This window comes from Eleginops maclovinus, chromosome 20 (genome assembly GCF_036324505.1).
Source record: "Eleginops maclovinus isolate JMC-PN-2008 ecotype Puerto Natales chromosome 20, JC_Emac_rtc_rv5, whole genome shotgun sequence".
NCBI classification, from domain to species: Eukaryota; Metazoa; Chordata; class Actinopteri; order Perciformes; family Eleginopidae; genus Eleginops; species Eleginops maclovinus.
Genome location: NC_086368.1, coordinates 10,003,311 through 10,024,678, shown reverse-complemented (window position 1 = coordinate 10,024,678; position 21,368 = coordinate 10,003,311). Strand labels below are relative to the sequence as shown.

Sequence of the window (21,368 nt, the reverse complement as noted above, 5' to 3'; positions counted from 1 at the left end):
AAAGGTTGTTTTTATTAAATATGTATAAGATAAAGTGGCCTATATCTGAAAAAACAAAGCATTTAATCAATCCTGTGAGCTGGGTGAACTATGCTATAAAGCACTGTGTCGCAACTAGCCCTCACAGCAAAGTCGGGGCAAAGATTATTGTTTTTAATATTTTCGTATCGAAAGTTCTATAAAAGGTATTATATAGGTTTATACTGTCAATCGCACCTAAGGCCATTGTTACTGTATGCCCAGTTTAACATGCAACAGAATGTCTAAACAGTGACCCCATTGACCCCTGCTTGAAAGAATAACAATGATCATGTTATTTTATTTCTTATTGTCAACAAATCCAATTAAAAATATTCAGTCAGGTTTTATGCCTGCCAGCACAAAACAGTAAGAAAACTATTGAATAGTGTAAAGTTGTTGTTTTTATGAGAACCAGTGGATCTACCTCATTCCTCTTTGCTGCTGGTGTCCATTTAAACCATTAAAAAAGAAAGATGCAGTCCAGTAATGTTCCAAAGTTACACAACTACAGTAGTTTGAATTCAAACCCACAAACCTGATGCTGTTAATACAAATATGCGTCAGAAAATAGACCCCAATACAATACGATGCTAACTTCTGTTCTAGAAACTTTTGTTTTAAACTACAGTGTCCAGCTATTACCTAGAGCCACTTTCATGAGATGAGTGCATTGTCTTATCATTTCAAGTTTTATATTGACTTACCGTTGATCATTTTACTGTTTTTGGGCAAAAGACAATTATTTCCGAAGTTGTCAGGAAATATATGTCACACAATAACTAATTCTCTCTTACGCTCTCCTATTAGTGATATAACAAGAAACTGCTGTGATCTTATCGAGTCTTCATGGCAGAAAGTCTTAAATTTAAATTATTCAAATTACATTTTGATCTACTTTAATAATTAAGAGTGGCCTGAGGGAACGCTTCTGATGACCAGCTCTCCATATATCAAATACACCATTATAATTAATGTCATCCTAAATCAGTTAAGCATATAGGGTATATTCTATACACAGGTTGTTCATAATTTCAGTTTATACGTTACTGGAGCTTTGTTGCTCAGGTTTATTCTGCCTGGATGAACCATCTACCACTTTAGGGAGTCCCAGGACAGAGAGGGCGAACAATGATTCAAAGCGATAAAGATTTATGACAGGTAGCTGCACAGCACCCACTCAGCTGCAGTGCGTCAGCCCTGGAGGTCAGCGGACAGAGTTTGTGGGCCGAAACGTGAGTCCTACATTTGCCCTGCTTAACACCCATGAAAAATGAAGAGGGTCACCTGAAGTGGAAGATCAGCTGGGATCAGGGTTGCTTTCAGGTGCCATCGGGCTGTTCTTCACATCTGGGACAGAACAAACAATTAAATTGCTATTTAGAGAGGCAATAATAGCAGAGAACAGGAGTGATCCAGCTGTAGTGCAAAACAAAGATTATTCTGGAACACGACATTGAAAAAATAACTTATTTATTCTGATAATAAGAAAACCTTCTGAACATAAACCAACGGCAAAGCTTTGAGAGTAAAGTCCTTTATTTTAACTTCATTGTTTTGTTACTTTCATCATTTTTATTGGTATATTGTATTGTTTGCTTCACAAACTCATCATTTCTCTAAAGATTTGTTTTAAGATCTAGAAATTGACTGGGAGAGCATGACGAGAAAGCATTCAGCTCACCCTAGTAAAAATACAAATACTACAACTTAGAAATACTTACTTTTCATGCTAGGCTTAGGCCTGCTTTGAAAATGGTAAGTATTTAACAAAGTTTAAATTATATCCACAAACATATTTAGTAGTGATGCCAGATTTGTGTTTTTTTAAATTACTATAAAAATAAATAAGTCAGAAGTTGAACTGCCTGTGCATAAGCATTATTGTATTATCTGATTACTGATGCATCAATGCTTGAGTAATAAAGTATAGTTTTACGTTGTAGGTGGTCAGCATGGAGCTAATTTGAACAATTTTACATTTCAACAAAGTGCTAAATGTATTGGAGTAGAAATTAAAATATTTAATTGGAGAAGTAAAATTAGTAAAGTACAAGTATGGGTAATTTGTATTTGTACTGAACAGGGTCAAATAGCAGGTAGATCTTTTTTTAAAGTGTTTAGCTTGACACCTTGTGGTTTTTCTGTGTTACTACACAAAAGCAAACTCTTGGAAGGTTTTTACTGATATGTTTGCTTTTGTGTAAATGTGTTGGCTTGTTTTCAATACATCGTGTCCTTTATATCTACCTTGAGCTTTTCTAATAACTAATACAAATGATGGATTAAGTCCCACTTCGCTGCTTAAATATTGGGATAACTGCAGAAAGCCATATTTGTATGGTATTCCTTACTTTCCATAAGAGCATAATAATACATACATCTAAAAGAAATTTAGTCAAATTTGTATCAAAAGGACACACTAATTTTGATCAAAGTCTTCTGTCCTCTCTGGAAAATGCAGAGAAACGAAAATAAGATGTTGTTTTAACTCTATACCCAGTTGCACAATATCAAACTGTACATCTAACTAGTACTGTTGCTTTCAGTTGCTAAAAGCGTCTTGTGCTTCCAGTAATCTAGTCTGATAAGAGATAACTCACGAAATCAGATGCATCAGTCATACAAACAGTGGCGTGTTAGGGAAATAAGCAAGAGGAGAAGCTGTGTTTCCTCCTATGCAAAACAGTTTCACTTTGCTAACATTTACTACAGCTTTACATTGTACAGCTGTATCAGGCCAATCTTAGTTCATGTATATCTGCACACTGAAGGAAAAAGTAGGCATTACAATACTTGGAAAATTCCCATGAACTGTAGTCATAATAACTTCGTCCTTTAACTGGCAGCGTGTTGCTCGTTGTGAATGATTAACCAAATTACAGAGGTGAAATTGCATTTTAGGTTCATGGTATAACCATGAAAATATGTTTTTAACACTAAAGCCTTTCCTTATTATAACATAGTCTACTTGTACAATATACCCCATACATAAACCTAATTATGCAGGCAAAGTTGACTTATTGTATTAAAATATGAGGTATTTACAAAATGTTGTCTACCTTTATTGATAGAATTATATCAAATGTATAAGCAGCCCCTTAAACTCAGACCCTGAGTTGACCATAAATTGGAATTAGAAAAACAAAATGATCATATTGAGTATATGCAATACATAGCCTGTAACATCTTATTCCTTGGATTGTGATTGTTGGAAAAATCTACAAATAAGACAAATAAAGACAGACAAAAACAAACATCTTCTAAAAATGTACAACCTTAAACCTGTTGTCAATACAACTAACCCAAATGATTAAAAAAATGTTTAATAGCTCAAGTAAAATGTTTAATAATAATAAACGTATAATAATGTTTCATAATTTATTTAATGTTTTTTTTTTCTTTGTGTTATCTAATAATCTAAAGCTGTAAAGTAACTACCAGTTAAAGCTGTGATATAAATGTAGTCGAGTAAAGGATACAATATTGGATTAAAAAATTGCATTGGAATAGGACTATAAAGTAGCAGGAAATGGAAAAACTCAAGTAGGCCTACAGTAACTCAAAAGTGTAGCTACTTCAGTACACTACTTGAGTAAATAGACTACACTTCATTACATTCCGCCACTGCATTGAACACATTATATTCAGGCGCAGTCCAATTGAACATAATATGTTTGATGCAGCATGTGTTGCTGTGGCTCACATGTTATTAATATCCAATTTAAGTGTTTGCAGGATAAAGTACACATGAATACACATGGTGGTGCTTCTTCTAAAGCCGCTCTCATAAAGGAAATGACCTCCGCCACAGTTTCCTGTAAAACGTTGCCCAGCCAGCCGGGAGGGGGCTTTTACAGCAGAAGCGCTACCGCCGGCGAAACTGTAAACAACAAGAGCCAAACCCCTGACGTTTCTGCGCTCATATGCACATCAGGAAGTATTTTTTCCACGTCCTACGCCCACTCTCATTTAGTGAATGTGACGTAATCCGGCTGCAGGTAAGTTAAGGAGGCAGGGACGTGTCCAAACATGGGTGGAGAATGTGAGCAGGTAGACGCGCTGCGGAGAGTCCCTTCATGAGATATAACTTCGGTCACACTGTGTACCTGCGGTATACTTACACGGATCTCTGCAGGGAGTTAAACTGTTCCTCTGTTGCTGTAGGAGACGAGGTGAGTCCACAGATACAGAAGCTTTAAAATGAGATATTCAAAGACTACTTCATTTGTTCTTGTTTGACAGGTTACTTCCTATTTCTCTTGCTTTTACAGCTGTGTTTTGAAAACGTTTTTACATTTCTGCAGCTATGATATCCAAAGAGTAGCACTGTAATACAATACACAAATAAATGTAGAGCTCTTTCTGGTCCACATTAGCATTCTAAAGAAGTATGTAATATGGTAAACAAGTATTTTTCAGTGTAGCTTGATTAACTGTTTCATTGATAAAGTGCTTAAGTTATTTTTTAAAGCAATTGGTGGTTCTAGCTTCCTTATTCCAACACTGTCATGTGATAATAAAATGGATTAGCTTTAGGTTTTGTCTGTTGCTCAGACAAACAAGCTGTCAACATGGGCTTTAGAGAATTGTATAGGTTTTTACTTACATTGTTTAAGGACCCATCGATTCAATATTAAATTGTTTGTTCATTCAAAATGAAACAGACCTTCTTTTCAACCTCTACGTTTATGGCTGCAGATAAGGACAACTTTCATTATCAATTTATTTGCTATCAGACCTCGATTAATTGCTTATCCTTTGGTTTGAAACATTTTAGAAAAAAGTGAAAAAATCCCAGATTGACGTCTTCAAATATCTTGTTTTGTCTGACTGAAACACAAAGTTGTTCACTTTTACTATCACATAAGACAGTAATTACAGAAAATCCTCACAATCGACAACTTGGGACATCGCATTGTTTGGCATTTTCACTTGAATACAGCTATTCTTTTTTTTGTTTAACAAATGTTGGTCAATTGATTAAGCTCTAAAGGCTTTCTTCCCAAATGCTGCTTAGAATACAAGTGATTTCTGACTTGAGTTGGCTGAAAGTTCATTGCAACCCCTCTTAATCTATTATATGTTGTCTTTTTCTCCTGTAGTCTTTCCACCATGGAAACACAAACAGAAAAACAAAGGCCTCATAACGGCCAGTTGATCTCTGTGCCTCACAAGGATACAATCCGTCTGCTGGAGGCGTACGTCCAGCGCAGCCTTAGCTTAAATGACGGGTCACTGGGGCACAGGAGGCCCAGGAGGAAGGAAAAGTGGGTGACAATGCCAAGGAAGCTAAGACGACACTCCAGCGACCCTTCCTCTTACCCGGTTGATGGATTAAAAGACGATGATAAAATTGGTACATTTTATCCGGCTGTAACCCCCGTAGTTGAGCCTGAGAAACCTCATGAAGAAATAGAGAAACCCACCAAAAAGTCTAAGAAGAACAAGAAGCCATCATTCTGGAAAAGCGTCCTTGGTTTTTTCTCTCGTAAGAGTAGTGAGGATAACGATGAAGTGGACGGTCCACCAGAAATACCCGAGGCCTCTGACAGTGTGACCCCCAGCCGGCCAACAACTCCAGTCATTTCACAAAAAATTAAGTCCAAGAGGAGTAAACCGATAAAGAAAAGGTTCTCCAGAAGGCGACTGTCTTTTAATAAATCAAATAAAATTGGTCAGCTCAACTCTGCTGACATCACTCGAGTTGAATGTAAGTTCCGCAAGAAGTAATAAAAAATATGATGATCAATGATAAAATATTTTCAACCACAATAAGTGGAAATATCAGAGGTATATTAACAAATAATGCATTATTTTTACAGCACTTGTTAGCGTGGAACCAACACACCATTACTACGAGAAGGTGTCAGAGGAACTAGAAAAAATTATCCACGAAGTCCAAGAAAAAGAGGAAGTTAAACCTCTCTCTGATGGTGAGAAACAGTTTCTCTTCACTTTCATTTGGTAAAAGTTTCTCTTGACTTTCACCAGCATTTTTAAGTTTGCAGAAAATGTGGTGATGAAACAAAACAAGTCAGTTTAATTAATACCAGCATTTCTTTGATAAATGTAATGGGTTAAATATTAAAAGTTGTTTTGTCTTTGTGAAGTTACAAAACTTCGCCATCCTGTTATTTTTCTTGGCTGGCATTTTAGTTTGGGACTCAAAGATTAAATTATTCCTTTTAATGCCATAAGTTATTATATTAAGTATATTGATTATACTTGCAAGCGGGAAGAATAACCAGCTTTGTTTTCTCTCAGAGGAAGTAATCAACAGGATCATTGCTTTGACAAAAGAGGAGGGGGATGCCATAGATTACAAGGTTGGTATTTATTGCTGCTTTGAGAAATAAATAAGCCAGATGTTTAGCGTTGAATAGTTTTGGAATATTGACTGTTGCTTTTAATGCTGTTTGGTTCTTCATAAGATTGTTTCATCAGTTAATTATTAAAGAATGAATGATGGTGATCCAGCAGTTTCAACAGAAAGCAAAAGCACATCAATAAACCATGATCACTGCTATAAAAAAGTATCGATGATAAGAAGTACAAACTCCGTCACGTAGCCTAATGTTAAATAAACAACCTGTTATACATTTGTACATTTGTCATTCAATGTTATTTAGTGAGTAACCTTGATATTTTCTGGTGCAATAGCTTTTCATTTTGTGATCTGACAAAATTAAGCAATTCAAAATCAGGTCTTGCCAAAACAGGTCTTGATTTTGTTAGTGTTGGCCTCGCTCCATCCTGAAAGTAATTATCAACCACGTATAATTTATTTCCAAACATCCACTCCTTTTTTCGCAAGAAAAGGAAGCAAAACCTAATAGATTTACTGAAAACATCTTGAGTATCTATTTTTTGTATTGCTTTTGGATTAGTAGTGTTAGAGTCCAGAGCTCTGGAACAGTGTTTCTCCAATTAAACATTTGTACATCATCAATCTGTGATATTTAGTGAGTAGCTTTGACATCTTCAGGCACAACAGCTTTTCATTTTCTGATCTGTCCTTCTGATCTCGGCAATCAATCATCATCATTTAGCCAGAGATAGAGAGGGTGTGCCCTAGTGACAACAAAAGTGAGAGTCATGAGGCCTGCTTTCAAAACTAGCAGGTTGATGACAACACTTAGGCACATTAGTGATTCCCCCGTTCTGGACATACATTTTTTTTTTTAAATCAGCAGATTAATTTGCTTATAGTAGAGAAAGTGTTACGTGTTTGATTCTTAGACATTGGAGGAAAATTACAGCAAATATCCTTGACCTTCAGTTGAAGGTGTTATTTACTTTAGCTGGGAACCTGCAGGAATAATACAAATAAAGAAATGTATTATAGCTATGTTTAGGGTATTTTAAGGTGTGTTTCTCCATGAATGTTTACTTGCAGTAACCTCCCTTACAGTTCAAAGTGTACTTGAGTTAATGACAGTTTCCTCCTTATCATTTTACAGCTGAAAGACAATCCCACCCTGAGCAGCTTCTTCCAGGGGATGTCGTACTCTTCGTTCCAGAAGTTGGCTGATGCGTATCTGGAGACAGAGGTGTCGCCGACCCACAGTCCTCCCACCGTCCTACCCACAGCACCTGAGCTTGTTAAGTTGGCCTTCACGCTCGACTTTACAGCCAGGATAGCCGGGCTCTCCAAACAAAATATAGGTCACATCACCGGTCTGGGGAGCCGTTACCTACAGGACCGATTCGAATACCTACAGGTAAGAATCCCAACTGTTGAAAACAGATAAAACTGAAAACACAGACAGTACATATTGACAGCTTTGGTGGTCTATTTTTGATATAAATAACTTCACAAAGATTCAGCTTCTGTGAAAATGGCAGTGTAGCATTTGAACAGTCACAAAGAAAGGAATAGGAATGCCAATATGTGTTATTCAAAACTCTTTTGTTGTTCTTCAGGCATGTTCGGATCATCCAGTGTCGGACAATGACGTCTGAGAGACAGCAGTGCACAAACAACTATGCTGCAAGGGAAGCGTTCAACTTCTCTCAGTGCCACAGATGTGGTGAAAGATGATGTTGCAAGTTTGAATTTCCCCTTTTAAGGCCACAATGTACACCTAAAAGACATTTAAAGCTTGCAAGCCACGCATAGTTTGTGGGAATGGTCAGCTTTGTGAGAAAAAACATGTGTACTTCTGCTGTGACATGATGTTTTCTGAAAAAACAGTTGGATGGTTTTGGTAAAGAGGAATGTGTGATTTTCAAATTGAAAGGAAATTTAACTTAAAAGGGACACACTCCTAGAACATGTAGTAATGTCTTAGAATCCCAAATGGCTCATCCTACAATAACTCTAAAATGTGATGCTCTTTTTTACAAATCCACTATTGAGTCGTTTACTTTTTGTACATTGATTTGTAATTATGAATTATGTAATAACTGTTGTATATAAGCTAAACACCTCTGTGCAATATTTGTGTAGGATTTGAAATTGAGCTAAGCTTTATTTAATAGACAACTACACTGAAATGTGACATTTTTACAATGTTTGCAATATGAATATGAATGCTGGCATTCGTATTACCTATTCAAATTAAAAACATATTTAATTAATTCAATTCTTAAATGTGTTTGCTTCTTTGTTATTATAAAACCATAAGTCACTGTCAGGATTCACTAGTTTGTGATATGACTTGGGTCTCTTGAACTGTGCAATGAATAAGGCTTTCTTAAACAGCCCTTGCTAATGGCACTATTCTTCAAAGGCAAACTCTATTTGATTTATTTAAAAAGAAAACTAGATAACAGACTAGCGAACAACAATGTCTTTTTTAATTTTTGTAAGTAGTAGTAGTGTTTCCCAAGGGGCCCCTGGTGAGGGGGTCTCATGATAAATTGTGCCAGCAAAACAATTGTAAGATAAACTAATTATTTTTTCAGTGAATGAAGCAAGCAGGCAATAACTTTTTTAAGGGTTCACAAGTTAAAAAGAATAAGAAGCACTGCCCTATTACATAACGCAAACTACCGTGTAATAGTGTAGGAATGAACCAGGCTTTGATTCTGCCACACCTCTCGGGTACATACTTTACTGACTACTTTCTGAACTGTAGTCAACAGCTTGCAGCATGGACGATTCTTTTGGGGAGGTGCATTCCTGCAAAATGTCAGTAAATGCTGTAACTGTATGCAGTGTGGGTGGAGGAGCTAAACATTCATAGATATGTTCTTGTGTATTATAATTGTTGACAGCATCTATTATAAATTCCCAGCCACCAGGTAATTATCAGCTGACAGTCTGTCAGCTGTGTGTTTAAAGCATGCAGCGATGCCTCTCACCTTCGGAGCGGGTTCACCTGCAGGCATGAGCATTAGCATCAACACTAAGGATTGCGTTATTATGTCCTGCCAGAAATAATGGACTCACAGGGGATTCCTGTGCACCCAGAAGCACAGTGCTATGCAACACATGTGCTCACATGCATCAGGGAAATAAAGGCAGGAGAGCAAATTTAAAAAAAATTAGAGACCTTATTGGCTGCCATTTGAAATCTAAATGGTGTTTGCTTAATTGTAAGGCTAACTATCCATACATAAAACATTTGTGTTCTTGTTTATATTTAAGAAAATACCTAATTTGATTTACTTTATTGCCATAAATTCAGGCGACCCTTCGGTAGTGTAAGAAATTAATATTAATATTTTGAGGGCAAACTTTGCTGTCAATAAGAAACTTGGCATTAACAACATTTTAGAAACACTTAATTACAGTCCAAAGTGCCTAATTAACTGGGAAACATGTATATTTTGGGGCTTTTTTGTTCAGGGGCATTCTGAGATGTATTGGTGCATTTTGGCCCTTAACCCAGCAAAATCATTTACTCTGGTCATGTAACATAAAAACAAATGGCATGAAGCAGGTTGTGGAAAAATCTATGACCACATTTCCTCCCAGGATTGCTTAACTGTAGTGAAACGTGACGAAATAAGCAGTTCAGTCAAAATGCAGTTTGTATCAAATAACAAAAGATGAATTGTGTTATGACTGATGACTCACACAGCCAGGCTGTCAGATCCAAAGTACTGTGTCACAGGCGTATTTCCCAGCAGACTGTTGGCTCGTCAACGCTTCTGAACGCTTGCCAGTACTAATGTTACTAATTAAAAAACTACTTTTTAACATTGAAAACATCTAACAGCAAAAAATAAAGTTGTGAACCATCTCACCTCAACATTTGAGTTAGAGAACATTAATTTTGTTACCTATTATATGACATTTTTTTTAAAGCTAAACTGCACATTAGTTAAAGGCCTAAAAGGACCAAGCTATTACAAAGCATTAATGTGTTGTTCTATACAAAAGTTAACAGCCAAAGTGTCAGTTAACTGTAAAGTGGCAGCTGTTTTGTATCACGTTGGTCGGTTGGATCATGGTTTGTCCCTTTAAGCCGCAGTTATTATGTGGTTTCAGCTTTCTGTCCAGCAGCAGGACAGAGCAGACCGACCGCACGCAGACTCTGGGTTGCCTAATGATGACGGGTTGTGTGGACTATTTTAAGCCGACAACAAAAATAACTTCCAAGCATTTAAAGCCAGGCATTTTATTTCTAGAACTCCTAATGGTAATGTTTTGGGGAATAATAACCATTTCACAGTTGGTTAAAGCCACTTTGAAGTAATTAAAAATGACAGGAAGAAAATATGTTCAGTGTAAACCTTTTCCATTTTTATTGCTTTTCAGAGGCAGAATCCAGATTAATCAAAGAGCCCGAAGCCCATGTCTTCATCTGACTCTTCTGATTCCTCTTTCTTCTCCTCCTTTTTCTCTTCCGCTGGGAACGAGACATAAAAAAAGACAACAATTACTACTACAGACAAATATCAGTTCCATTATTTAACAATCGACTTTAGGAATTGTACATGCAATCATAATTTGATTAATTTGCAAAGGCATTACAGTACTTGCTATGAAATACTAATTAGAATGTAAAACAATTCTAATTAATACAATTATGAATGTAAGCTAATAATGAGTAGTATACCAGCAGCAGGCGCAGCCCCAACAGCAGCAGCAGTAGCAGCAGCAGCAGCAGCAGGAGCCGCCACAGCACCACCAGCTGGTACGGAGGTTAACTTAGAGAGGCCTGTGGAAAAAAGATAGAAACATTTTTTAGCCATCTTCCATTAAAAACATATTCAAATCCTGAATGCATGTTTTCCTGAAGGCCTGACCTGAGTTCATGACTTCATTGATGTCTTTCCCATTCAGCTCGCTAATGACCTGCAAAAAAAAAACAAGACTCAACTTTAGCTACAGAGCATTTTTAGGGAAACAAATCTCAACAGTTTCAAGATCGCATAATGTCAAGTTAAATGGCATACTTTGTTTAAACGGTCGTCATCGGCCTCAATTCCTACGCTGCCCAAGATGGCCTTGATGTCCTTTGCAGAGGGGCTGGTGTTTCCACCAAGCACAGCCAGGAGGTAAGCGGCCACGTAACGCATTCTTTATTGAAAGAAGAGACATAAAAGATGTTAGGTATACAACTTTCTGGTCAAGTCTGTCATCTCCTTTGTTTTTGATTGGACCAAAAAAGTATTGTGAATTTGTGGACCTGGACCCTAGTTAATTGTGATGTGACATTTGAAACAAATATTTGACGTTTTAAATCATTGTGTGAAGTTAATTAAAGCGATGATATACACTCTGTTGACAAATAGAAAGTAATTGAATATTCACTTATCGTCTCTTATAGTGGTATAATGTAAGACAGCGGCCATAATCATGTGCTTTTTGATAACTGAAATAGTATGAAAAAGGGCCCACGTGTATTTAGCAGGTATGTTAGTACTGTTATGGCTCACTGTTGCAGCTCACATCATCGCTTGTAACCACCACTAGGAGGCTGAAATCCATGCTTTCCACGCCGTAGGGTTATTTTTAACTAAATGTTGCGACATTGTGGTGTGGTTTACACTGAGTAAAAACTCCGGCAAACATTACTCAGGAATATAGTAAGAGTTGTTCTTTTAGAACACAGCACATTTTCTAAATATGTAACGTTACTAATCTCTGATGAATATGTTCGGGAGGAGCACAGTTTGACGTTAGCTTAGCTACTGTTAGCTTTAGCTGTCCGTACATTGAAAGGATGATTAGAACTTAGCCACAAACGGGACAGCAAAACAAGAACCAAAGGCCGGTGGTAAGGGAGCATTTTACATATGTAAGCTGTCATTTCCTCTTCAAAAGTGTCACTTTGTACGCCTGTGATGCATTTAAGTCAGAGCTAACAGACACAGCATGGCGGACCAGCGTCTCTCACCGTCCTCCATTTTTGACAACATTATGGATCTACTGCGCCACATTTTTCAAAAAGTAAAAACAAGTGTCGAATACATGTACCACTAGAAATAATATATACAGTATCTAATCCACACACAATGTTATACACATTTTTGACTTACTTTAAGTCTTAACAGACACGAAACGTCGGTCACGCTAGAGAATCCAGAAGAGGGGAAGAGGAGGGGCCGGGAATTGTAGAGGACTGAAAATGCGTCGATTTCATTGGTCCTCTGGGATGACGGAGTCAGTAGTGCCATAATTCACCACCATTGTATAATCAACAACATGTTAACACTTAGCAATATAAAATAACGGGTTAGACGTTATTTGTATTATTGTTATAAATAATGCATTAAGATAATCACTAGTGGTGTGAACTAACAAAGTAGATTTACTCAAGTACTGTATTTAAGTACAGTTTTTGAGGTACTTGTACTTTACCTGAGTATTCACATGATTTGCTACTTTGTACTTCTACTCCACTACAATTCAGAGGTAAATGGTGTACTTTTACTCCACTACATTTATTTTGTGCCTTTAGTTACTTTGCAGATCTGGATTATTAATGTGAAATATAATTAAAACTTAATTTAGACTTTAGTTACACCTGGAGTAAATTCAAAGTCTACTCTGCAGCATACAAAGTAATTGTCAAATGCACTTTTACCAGCTACGATAAACACTCTAAAGCATCAATAATTATAATCAAAACATACAATATATATTATTCTAAAATAGAACAATCTGCATAAATAGTACTTTTATTTGTTGTACTTTTTGAACAATCCTGTATTATCAGTTTTGTGTAAGCTGTTCCCAGTTAAATGTAACCTATTTTGATTTCAAAATAACCGCTAATGCAGCAGAACAGTTTCTTTTAGGGTGTTTTATTATATTGTTGGATTATTATTACTAAGGTATTTCTTTATCCGTAGTATGATAATGTTGTGGCCAGTATAAATGTATATAATCATCTGGAAGGTAATCCATAACAAGTTAAGTACAGTATCTACTCTGATACAAAATGTTAAATTAAAAATAGAAAAAATGTTAGTATATGGCAGAACAATGATTTGGTTAATTGTTCACATTATTTATTTCCATTGATCCATCAAAAATTATAGTCCAGAAATCGTAACATTGCTGTATCTCTGGTTAGAACAGAGCTATAATACTTTACTGCACATTTGTTTTTTAGAAAACACATATTAGAGCATTGGTTACCCTCTTTAAACAGCCTATAATTCAAACAACTCCTCCTGTCTCGTCTGGGTAAAGAGCCAGTTGAACAGAAAGACCACAGAATCCGACACAAACTCTGCAATCGCTTTCACATTTGTCACATACCACATTTTATAGCCAAATTCTCCCAGCATCACAAGGAAAAAAATGACCAAGAACCCAAAGAAGATGCGGTCCAAATGAAAGTTTGCCTTTTGTCTAAAGGTCCACTGCTCCCAAGGAATCGTGCGCTGAGCTTCAGAGTATTTCCCAAAGTGTAGCAAAGCTTCCTGCTCGCCATCCAACTCTTCCTCCGGAGCCTCCAGGTCCTGGCCACCCTCTGCTGCGTCAGTGTCAGCCATTTTACTGTGGTTTTCGTGCTGAAATATTCAAGTTCTCTTAAGTTCTCTTAGAAAATTGATATGATAAAGTTTTAGAAATACATTTAGCAAACCCAAGTACTGATGTCTTTTTTGGGGAGTTTTAAAATGAATGTGAAGGGTCTTACCTCAAAAATAATTGGTTTAGGATGAAAATAACAACAATAAACAAATTTGAGACGCTTGGCTTTTTGTCTCCACAGTCACCTAGACCATGCTCATGCCACTTCAGCACCTTGCTAGGCCTCAGGAGTGTGTGGTTCTAAGATGGTTAATGCCAGGCTGGTGATGCAGGTCCTCCCTCACTAAGACGAGGGCTGGGGATTAGAACACACTCAGCAGTTTTAAATCCCTAACAAGGATGAAGGTGACAGATGGTAAAAAACGTATTGATACTTTTGTGAGGGACACACTGAGTCAGACAAATAGAGAGTGAGGGTTTAAGATGATAGCATGTCCTTGGAAACTATCCAAATTTACAAATAGGCGCAGCATATAAGACTGGTGAATTAAAACAGAAAGGGAAAAACAATCACACAGAATAGGCACATTAAATGCACATATCGAATTACAAACATAAACTTGCATATTCTAAGCAAGCTTAGACGTTTCTTTTCTTATGTCTTAAGTTCTGTTAGTGTGGAATGGAAGGGATCCAGGGGGAAGTCAGACTGATGACAAAGCAGAACTGTTGCAGCTTTAGCAGAAGCTTTAGCTTTACAGTTGGAATAAATCACCACAGCATAAAGCTCTCTTGGCAATTTGCTCAAATGCTTTAGAGCCTTTTCAACACCCTGCCACCGCTATTGAAAAATGGCTGAAACTAGCTGAATTAGCTAAAGAGATGCCTGCATCCAGTGACAAAGACTAATGGCTAGATTGATTAAATGTTACTAGAGTTTTGTTCCATTTGATTTTGTCTCTTTACGGAGAATTTGCATTCTAAGCACATCTCTGTATATTATGGTTTTTTTTCTCCATGAAACATACATTTCAGAACATACAATACTCAGTTCAAACATCGAAGGTAGGCATTTATCTAGATACATTCTTTGTTGTAAATCTAATTATTCTCCAAATTGGCAGCATTGGTCTATACGGCAATGTTGATCTGTCTGTTTTCAGGTGGTCGATCACTTTGGTCCAGATTAAAATATCCCAACATCTGTGTGATGGACTGCCATGGTATTGTACACAGCCGTTTATTGCATCCAGATGAATCCTAATGACTTTGGGGATCTTTTAATTATTTTCTAGCGCCACATGCAGGTCAAAATTTTAATTTGTTTCCTGTCAAATATCTCAACATCTCCATAATTAGTTGTCATCTAATTTCATACACATCCCCTTGTGTTTGCTCAGAATAAATTATAATAACGTTGTTGATCTTTTGACAACCTTTTAATAATTTTGGTTCATGACAGAATTTCGAAAAAAATGCTCTTTAATAATAATTATAAAAAGTGCATGCTAATATACTAAACTGAGATTGAGAACATGGTAAACATTTAAGCTGCCAGACATTGGGATAGTCGAATGTTGGCATCATCATTGTGATCATCGAGTTAGTATTTACCTCAAAGCACCATTTTGCTAACATACAGCCTCAAAGTTGCTGTAGACTCTCGTTGTTGTAAATGTGAAATAAGAAACTGTAAACGTAGCATTATAAATTAAGGTGCAATGCTTTATTTAATCTGGTGAATTTACAAAAAAGTGTGTTGAACATGAAATGTATGTTTGCATCACTTATCATGTTGACAATATATATAACAATTCAATATGAATCAAATAAGGAGACCTTAAATAACAACTAAATCATGCTAAATAAGTTGATGAGACTTATTGTTCTTAAAATCTGTTTGTGTCAAAGAAACACAAATGGGCCAGACATGAACTTGTCCCACAACTCAATGAAGTGCTTTGTTTTTTTGTGTTTGTACGAGTTAACATTCCAAATATCAAATAATTACATGACATCTCACTGTTAGTCATCTGAACAGGAAGGCTGCAGTTCTTTGTAGAGATGGACTGACCCTTTTCACATTACCGGTTCCATTTAGTTGAGAGATGTAAATGTAACAAATATTTCAAGTTTTACTTTTTTTGCATAATATGACATCAGTTTTTCAATGACACATGCACATTTGACAGCTTCTGTAGTGCTGCCTGTCCTATAAAACGTCTCTTCAATGCATTGAGCGTTATCATGTATCAGTTTAGACATGAGCGACTGCACCAGTACCAGACAGCCCGCATGAGTGGGCAGCAGTTGAGAAAACTTGGGGACTCATGACCACTGATACCCGGTACAGGCCGGCCAAATTAGAACAGGATTTGTTTGCTCATTTTATAAATCACTTGTTCTTTGTTACATTTTTACTTCCACCTTCTCAGTCAGGGCTGGTGTGCTGGTGGGGCAAGGGGTGGGCTCTCTGGGTTTACATAACATGCAGTGGCGAGTGATCTTGATCAGTGTGAGACGGAACACTTTTATCCTGAATGCATAAACCATTGGGTTAAGTGCTGAGTTCACATGTGACATGAAAATGCCCACATACATTGCAAACTTGGGTATACTACAATCAGGGCAGAAAAAGTCAATGCAGTTCATGATGTGTATTGGCAGCCAACACACGGCAAAAAGGAACACCACCAAGGCCAGAGATTTGGCCAGTTTCAGCTCCTTCCGAAAGTACCTCTCTGCATCACACGTGGCTTCAGCACGCCGGTTGAGCTGTCGCCGGATCACCCTAAAGATCTCCGCATACAGAGCGATCATTATGGACAGCGGAACCACCACCCAGCCGAAGAAGTTGAAGTACACCATGTAGTCCATCCTCATGACAGTGGTGAATTCACACACAATGTCACTGGACCTAGTAAGGTTCCCTTCAAGGTTATCGAGGTTATTCCATCCGATCATTGGAACCAATCCAGTGAGGAAGGAGAGGATCCAACATAGACAAACTGCAACACATGCCCTTCTCTGTGTCACTATGGAGGTGTACCTGAGAAGAAAAACAAATGGACACATGTTTTCAATCACTTTAATGCACACTGTGCTACAGGATGAGTTGTTTTTTGAACAAATGCCAGTCTATACATTGCTGTTCAGAAGCATTTTTCTCAAGTGCCAGCTTTTGACATCAGGATTCGACTGATAAACAAAAAGTATGGGCAACTGCCAAACTCCCTTAACAAACTGTGCCTATGTACATTATTTAGGCAGACAGGAACATTTTCATTTGCTTAAAAGCTTTTGATGTCCAGCCCATTGATTTGCCCCCAATGATGCAGACAATATATACTGTATGGTCCCATTGACACTGAAGACCAACTTGTCTAGACTCTTTGAAGCTAAAAGCACACTAAGCTATAGTATCTGTTGGTTCGAAAGAAAAAAACAAGGACTATTACTATTACTACTGCTATTACTATTAAAAAATAAGGGTTTTGCAGTTTGACAAAGTAACTCAATTCAATGATAGTCACCCATATGTTGGTTTTGATACGATATAAGACATTTTTTGTAATAAGGATGTACTTGATTTGATTTTACTTGTACTGGAAGAGTTGAAAGCTGTGTAATGTATCAATTAAATTCCAGTCTGTGAATAAATAGCACTTACGTCAAAAAGACAATCATATCCAGTCAGAGATTATGCAGACATCCGCTTCCTGGTGTCAGTTATAAATATTTTATTGTGTTTACCGTAATCAGAGTGTACTTGATACTGTTATACTGCTCCAAACTGTGTCATCACCATATTCTTCATCCATCAATGCTAGACCCAATTAATCTGTATTATCTGTCTATAAATTTTGAGAAAAACAAATGAATGTTTTTTGTATGACAACCTTTTCATATGCGAAATTCTGTAACAGGCAACTTCATAAACCAAGTCTTTTATATGGTAAAGCAACTTTAGAAAGCAGATTACATCGTTGCCATGATATTAAGACATTTAGCATGTTACGTTTTGTTTACTGTGTAAGTGGTTACCAGGATCCCTTAGTGCTCAGTTACCTCAGTGCCTCTGGCTTAGTAGCATGTGGAGAATAGAACAGGAATTGTGTAATTCCTCATTTAACAAACAGATTTATTTGTGAGATTAACCTGAATTCATTACTTACTTACTTAACTAAATACTAGCTCGGATCAATTTAAAGTTAATCTGAAACAGTCATCAATGACCATGTACGTTTTAAGCTGTTTTTTTGTGTTGGTTTGAGTATATTGTGTTGTCTGTGTTCCTTATTTAGTTCTGAGTTTTGTGTTTTAATGCTTGTGCCAATGTGTAGTTGTTGGATTTTATGTATTATGTATTGCAAATTACTTTGGGATATAAATGCTGGGATGTGTGACATTGATTAATGTCAGATACCTTTCCCTAAATAACGATGTTGATAAAAACAAACAAACACAACAGTTCCTCACCTGGTAGGAATCTTGACTCGCAGATATCGGTCGATGGCAATGGCAAGCAGGGAAAGGATGGAGCTCTGGGTGATGATCAGCAGCAAGCAGGACAGGAAGAGGCAGGTGTAAAACTGAGTATTAAATCCCAGACTAATGATGATAGCCAGAGGGATGACCAGAACTCCCACTGCAATATCAGCCACGGCCAGAGAAACGATAAAGCAGAAGGTGGTGTTGCGGAGAGCCCGGTTCACACACACAGCCAGCACCACCAGCACATTGCCCACCACAGAGGCCAGGGCAATAGCTGTCTCAATGGAGATGTACATCATGTCCACATGCTCCCGACGCTTGATACCAGGAGAAGAAGACATTTTTTTATTTAACTCAAAAATCAAAACTGGCTGATGAAACTTCTTGACTCCACTTTGGGTTCTTTCAGATAAAAACAACTCCCATTATGTTCCCTCTGTGAAAAAAGTGTACTTTTGTCTTTGCCAAAATTACACCATGAATGGCCCTTGTGCTCCTGAAGGGATGTTGGATGTTTAATCCTCAGCATGTTGTTCAAGCTTTGCTCAGGACTGGATACCAGTGCATCACTACTCTTCTACAACCTCTCTTCCTCTCTCTGAGTCACTCTCTCACTGGTCTGCGAAAAATGGGTCATAAATTCAAGGGGAGGGACTTTGCTTTCCGCAGCACCCTGCAGCAATAGTTTTGCTCACATTAAGTGTTTGTGTGTGTGTGTGTGTGTGTGTGTGTGTGTGTGTGTGTGTGTGTGTGTGTGTGTGTGTGTGTGTGTGTGTGTGTGTGTGTGTGTGTGTGTGTGTGTGTGTGTGTGTCTGGTTTATGAGAGGTGCTGTGGTCCATTACATAATCACTGTCAAGATGCATTTTGATAAGGGTGTTACTAATGATAAGATCTCAACTGAAGATTGATGTGCATTAGAGCTTTATTTTAATTCAAATTCCTCCATATCAGCATGAAAGTAAGTGGATGAAAGTGTATTGCCAAAAAGATGCTTTACAAAAAAGTCAATATTACATAGTTTGGAAATCTGAGGGCACTGACATGTTGAAATGTCCTGCTCATCCTCGTTACAATTCTCTATTATAACACCAAAGGGATCCTTGTCCAAAATGTTTGTGCCTTTCTCCCGTCAAGAAAGCAAATTATATGATTGCTTTATTGCTTTTTTTGTAATTTCTTATTCCTTTTATTGTTAGAATCTTGTTTAATATGAGCTGAAGTTTCTTCTTTTCTTTGTGTGGACTAAAATATGTTGCATTTGAATCAAAATCAAAAAGAGATACATGACGTTAATTGGAGTTATTGTGATTATGTTTATATTTCAGTAGTATGCCTGTTCTTTTATTAAGAATTCTGTACAAAAGCTGCAACAACAAAAAAAACATTTCATTGTTATTTATGAGTATTTATGCTGTTTTAATTTCCACAGTCAATTGGTGTTTCTTAAAATGGATAATACATGTTTTAGTTTCACGGTCACAGTCTTGGTTTTCATTTCAGTGGCACCGTTTCTTTTTATTTACAATCTTATCTATAACTTGGACTCTCAAGGGTAAACTGTATAAGATCAAAATGTGCAATTACATATTTAAAAAAAAAACAAATCTAATCGTCTGTTCAAGAAAAGCCTTTGGCAGAAGCATCAATGAGCAAGCAATCAATGAGATGGTCTTCAGTTGCTTAAGGAAGCAAATTCAGTGTCTGCCTGTAAATGTATTCAGACGGATCACTTTACTTAACTTCGTTTTTTATATAAAGGATGAGATGAGTCAGGATGTTGTATAAGGACATTGCTTATATGTTCTCAGGCTCTGGTCCATGCAGTGTTCATGAGCTGACAATAAATCAGTTTTATTAAGCCTCTGTCGTCCTATATGCCTTCATTAGTTTAAGAGGAAAGCATTAACACTTACAGAGATGCAATAACTGTAAATGTCAAAAATACTGGAGTATCGTCCAACCTATTCGTTTTTGTCTTCCTCTTGGATAGGTTCGGTACTGTGGGTGTATATCAGCCTTTCTTGTAACAATAATATGAGTACCCCCAATATGTAATGTCTTTTATAATTAACATTACCATATCGCTACACATTCAAACATGTTTTTAAACCGTAGGTATGTTTTCAGAATTCAAAATAAGGATTATTTCGGCCTCTGTTAATGAAAATAAACAACAATCAGACATATGACATCATTGGTAATCATACATAATGATATCTTCCACTGGTATTCCTATACAGAACAATCCCCTTTGTTGTATACCACACAACACATCAATATCTATAAAGAGAAGTAATGAATTTGATTATGGTTTTGCAGGGATCCGCTTGCACATGTGCCACTGAGATTACATGACATTAAAGCTCCTGTTACCGGTTCCAATCAACCAAATTATTCTCAACGTCCTCACAGAGCAGCTCGGCAAATTGCAGAATTAATTTCACTTTGACATAATGATTTTAGTGCTCTGCTGTTGTGTCTATATTAATCGGTCAACCTCAGGAGTTTCAGAAATGGAAATAGTGAAAAAATGAATCAGGGAGTGGTTTTTAATATTATATGGAAGCCACCAATTCCTTCTGCAGCAGTTAGTGGCTCTAGTGAGATGGGGGAGTGCTTCCTGAGTGGTTTGCTTGTTTGTTTGTTAGTTGGCATATTTTAATATTTAAAGATGACGCTTCTGACAAGGATTTAATGTTTCATTTTTTCTTGAAGTCTCCATAATCAGCTCATTGATTAATTTGTCACTAAAATATTGATTAACTTAAATTTGTGGAAGAGCATGAGCATCATTTTAGTTGTGTACACTTGATATAAGGTCAATATTTGCGTTTTAATTATGTTTCTTTCAACTCAAAACTGACTATTTATAGCTTGACTGCAAGATGCACACATACCATTGTGTTGCCAATGGCAATGCAGTGCGAAAAAGGCAGTGTAACATGTCAGGCAATGGACAGATGAAAAGCATTG

General features: G+C 37.0%; 3 protein-coding genes across 3 annotated transcripts; 1 reads left to right on the top strand and 2 right to left on the bottom strand.

The window, feature by feature from the left end:
- The first annotated feature begins 3,912 nt into the window (after positions 1-3,912).
- LOC134883549 (uncharacterized) lies at positions 3,913-8,606 on the top strand. The gene is made up of 6 exons (XM_063911961.1): positions 3,913-4,193; positions 5,124-5,731; positions 5,844-5,954; positions 6,286-6,347; positions 7,482-7,742; positions 7,945-8,606. The coding sequence occupies exons 2-6, from the start codon at positions 5,134-5,136 to the stop codon at positions 7,981-7,983; spliced, it is 1,071 nt and encodes a 356-aa protein (XP_063768031.1). The 5' UTR covers positions 3,913-4,193; positions 5,124-5,133; the 3' UTR covers positions 7,984-8,606.
- A 2,086-nt stretch (positions 8,607-10,692) lies between these two features.
- Positions 10,693-12,567, bottom strand: rplp2 (ribosomal protein, large P2). Its single transcript, XM_063909773.1, has 5 exons — positions 12,457-12,567; positions 11,371-11,494; positions 11,221-11,269; positions 11,031-11,132; positions 10,693-10,820 (listed from the first exon to the last, which is right to left on the bottom strand). Exons 2-5 carry the CDS (start codon positions 11,491-11,493, stop codon positions 10,744-10,746), a joined length of 351 nt encoding a protein of 116 aa, XP_063765843.1. The 5' UTR covers position 11,494; positions 12,457-12,567; the 3' UTR covers positions 10,693-10,743.
- A 2,826-nt stretch (positions 12,568-15,393) lies between these two features.
- Positions 15,394-18,836, bottom strand: LOC134883257 (adenosine receptor A1-like). The gene is made up of 2 exons (XM_063911550.1): positions 18,380-18,836; positions 15,394-16,949 (listed from the first exon to the last, which is right to left on the bottom strand). The coding sequence occupies exons 1-2, from the start codon at positions 18,733-18,735 to the stop codon at positions 16,310-16,312; spliced, it is 996 nt and encodes a 331-aa protein (XP_063767620.1). The 5' UTR covers positions 18,736-18,836; the 3' UTR covers positions 15,394-16,309.
- Between the last annotated feature and the right edge of the window lie 2,532 nt (positions 18,837-21,368).

Coding starts and splice junctions, on each gene's coding strand:
- LOC134883549 (XM_063911961.1), top strand. CDS start 5,134: ATGGAAACACAAACAGAAAAACAAAGGCCTCATAACGGCCAGTTGATC. Junction 5,732..5,843: donor TGACATCACTCGAGTTGAAT/GTAAGTTCCGCA, acceptor TTATTTTTACAG/CACTTGTTAGCGTGGAACCA. Junction 5,955..6,285: donor AGTTAAACCTCTCTCTGATG/GTGAGAAACAGT, acceptor GTTTTCTCTCAG/AGGAAGTAATCAACAGGATC.
- rplp2 (XM_063909773.1), bottom strand. CDS start 11,493: ATGCGTTACGTGGCCGCTTACCTCCTGGCTGTGCTTGGTGGAAACACC. Junction 11,270..11,370: donor ATGACGACCGTTTAAACAAA/GTATGCCATTTA, acceptor TTTTTTTTGCAG/GTCATTAGCGAGCTGAATGG. Junction 11,133..11,220: donor CAATGAAGTCATGAACTCAG/GTCAGGCCTTCA, acceptor TTTTTTCCACAG/GCCTCTCTAAGTTAACCTCC.
- LOC134883257 (XM_063911550.1), bottom strand. CDS start 18,735: ATGTCTTCTTCTCCTGGTATCAAGCGTCGGGAGCATGTGGACATGATG. Junction 16,950..18,379: donor CGAGTCAAGATTCCTACCAG/GTGAGGAACTGT, acceptor TTTTCTTCTCAG/GTACACCTCCATAGTGACAC.